Source organism: Penaeus japonicus, unplaced genomic scaffold (genome assembly GCF_977035675.1).
Source record: "Penaeus japonicus unplaced genomic scaffold, GWHDUDI00000001_assembly GWHDUDI00000031, whole genome shotgun sequence".
In the NCBI taxonomy this organism is placed as follows: Eukaryota; Metazoa; Arthropoda; class Malacostraca; order Decapoda; family Penaeidae; genus Penaeus; species Penaeus japonicus.
Window position 1 is genome coordinate 27,847,096 of NW_028234433.1, and position 2,500 is coordinate 27,849,595.

General features: G+C 42.6%; 1 protein-coding gene across 6 annotated transcripts in view; it reads left to right on the forward strand.

Annotated features, from left to right (window-relative positions):
- The window catches only part of Edem2 (ER degradation enhancer, mannosidase alpha-like 2), a 21,732-nt gene that overhangs the window by 8,056 nt on the left and 11,176 nt on the right, over positions 1 to 2,500 (forward strand). For all 6 annotated transcript variants that reach the window (XM_086556100.1, XM_086556102.1, XM_086556103.1 and 3 more), the window contains exons 9-14: positions 1 to 82; positions 310 to 497; positions 1,154 to 1,313; positions 1,582 to 1,872; positions 1,985 to 2,182; positions 2,357 to 2,476. The exon at positions 1 to 82 is cut by the window's left edge and continues 23 nt beyond it. In XM_086556100.1, the coding sequence (XP_086412226.1) occupies positions 1 to 82; positions 310 to 497; positions 1,154 to 1,313; positions 1,582 to 1,872; positions 1,985 to 2,182; positions 2,357 to 2,476 (1,039 nt within the window). The remainder of the gene's footprint in view (positions 83 to 309; positions 498 to 1,153; positions 1,314 to 1,581; positions 1,873 to 1,984; positions 2,183 to 2,356; positions 2,477 to 2,500) is intronic.

Here is a 2,500-nt window from a genome sequence, read left to right on the forward strand (position 1 = left end):
TGCCATTGAGACGCATGAAATGCTGTATCAAGTAATACAGCGACATAATTTCCTCCCAGAAGCATTTACAACAGACTTCCAGGTAGGATGGGAAGGTGCTGTTTTTCTGCACTTGAAAAATATAGTTTTCTCATTTTTTCTTTACGATTATATTCATGATTATAGGATAAATAAGCCAGTATATGCTTGGTATAAAGAGATACAAAGAGATCTGTAGCTAAAGAACTGGATATAGTATACATGTTCATTTAAATTTGCAGGTACAATATTGCATATATTGATGGCCTTGATATTTAATGTGATCTGCAGGTTCACTGGGGCCAGCACCCCCTGCGACCAGAGTTCCTGGAGTCGACGTACCTCTTGTACCTGGCCACAGACGATCCCTACTACCTGCGTGTGGGGGAACAGGTGCTACGCTCTTTGCAGAAGCATACCTGGGTCCCCTGTGGTTACGCCGCAGTCAAGGATGTGCGAACTGGGGTACACGAAGACAGGTAGAGGCCTCTCTGGATTTTGTTCTGTTATTTGCAGTTGGTCTACAAGATTTTTGTATATTTTGTTATTGGAAACCTTTTCATTTTTTAAGTTGATTTTAGTCTACAGAACTAATTAGACATTTTTTAATACCTGAAGAATGTAGCAAAGTTTTAAAATAAAGATTTGTTAATAGTGATCTATTAAATGATTTGAATGAAATGATAGATAGTTAAGGTCAGGTCTCCAAGAATAAGGTACTGTTCAGACTAACATATTTTGGGAGAAAAGGCACTAAGAGGATAGCTTTTGTTGGAAATATTTATTGACCTTTCACATATTCAGGTAGCCTAGACAAAGATGACAAGTATTGTTTTTTTCTTTTCAAATTTTTGGAATGATATTAACCCATTCACGCCGGGGCGATTCTGGCTTTGAATGATCACAATGCCGGGGTTTTCAAACACATAGGCCTAAAGCCTCGGGATTCTTTGGCGCACTAGCTTCAAGCCTGGGCTGTCCGTTTGCTCACCCTGTGCGCCGGCCTTGACCAAATATCTCGTCGCCGGCGTCTGACGCAAAATCCACGAAATGTGTCAGCACGTCATCCAGCGCGAATGGGTTAAGATCAACCATTACTGCTCATATATTAAGCAATTGACTTTCTACCTCACAGGATGGACTCGTTTGTGTTAGCTGAAACCTTCAAGTACCTGTACCTATTATTTGCCAAACCGAGTGACCTGATTATTGATCTGGACCAGTTCATCTTCACAACAGAGGCCCACTTGTTGCCCCTCTCTCTGGCACGCCTCTCGAACCTCACTGTTGTTCCGGTGAGTTTCTGAGCTCTTATGATTTGGAAAGAAGTTCTAAGGATTTTTCTTTTTCTTCTAATATGATGAATAACATAATTTTTGATTTGCAAGATTTTGATATGTTAACCCATTGGTCGCGGTTTTAATGAAATATGTATACAGTCGGATGGCAGTTTTACATTGTCCGGAACGGTGCCATCCGCATCTACGACCAACTCTGCCTTGTCAGCAAATCATGCCATCTGCTGTTAATGGGTTAATATTGATTTCCTCTGGTCTTTCTTAGGGTCCTGACAACCAAGACACAGCCCAGGACAGCGACGTTGAGTATGCAAGGTCGTGCCCTAATGCTCACTACCTCTTCCCTGGCCGCCACGAGTTTGCTGAAACCATAAGGCGCCCACTCAAGAACTTTGTAAACAATGTGTGTCCTTCCCGTAAGACCGTCAAGAGAAAGCTACGCGCCTCTGAGTTCCAGGCAGGGAATAGCCGACACATGGGGCTCCTCAGGGACATGGGCATCACCATTATGGCACTACCTGACGGGCGCGTGCAGCTACTACACACTTCCTCTAATGTAAGCATCTAGAGAAATTTTTCAATCAATGGAAACTTTTTTTTTTTGTTTTATGTACTTTATTTTTTGAAGGATAATCACATGCATGGTCCTTCTCTGCCTTCCTTGACAGGCAAAGTCGTCTGATGATGCAGAGGAAGGGTTGCTGTTCATGCAGGAGATGATTGAGCTAAGCAAACTGCAGCAGGAACAGCCAGAAAACCCCCCCCGTGTAGTGTCATTCACCCGCTGGGTCGATGGACACTCAAGTAAGATCGCCATCCAAGCCGGCCCAGCACAGTTCGGGCTTGACCTCAAGGGGGATGTTCAGGTAACTGATTTCTAGTATGATTATTTGTTTTTCCTGGTAATACTTTTTTATTATTTGTATCAACACTTTACTCCGTTATTAGTGTTTTGGGGTTAGATTGGCTAGAGAAAAGATCTGAATTCTTTATGAGATGTACTTTCTAATAATAATACAAACAACAATTTCTCACCAAAGGTGAGAGGACCTGTCATAAAGGCTAAGCATCTGCGTGCCTGCGAGCAGCTAGAGAACGAGAAGGATGTGCACGGAAAAATAGTCCTCATGGAGCGAGGAGACTGCATGTTTATTGAAAAGGTTGGTAGCTGCTTCTTTTTTTCT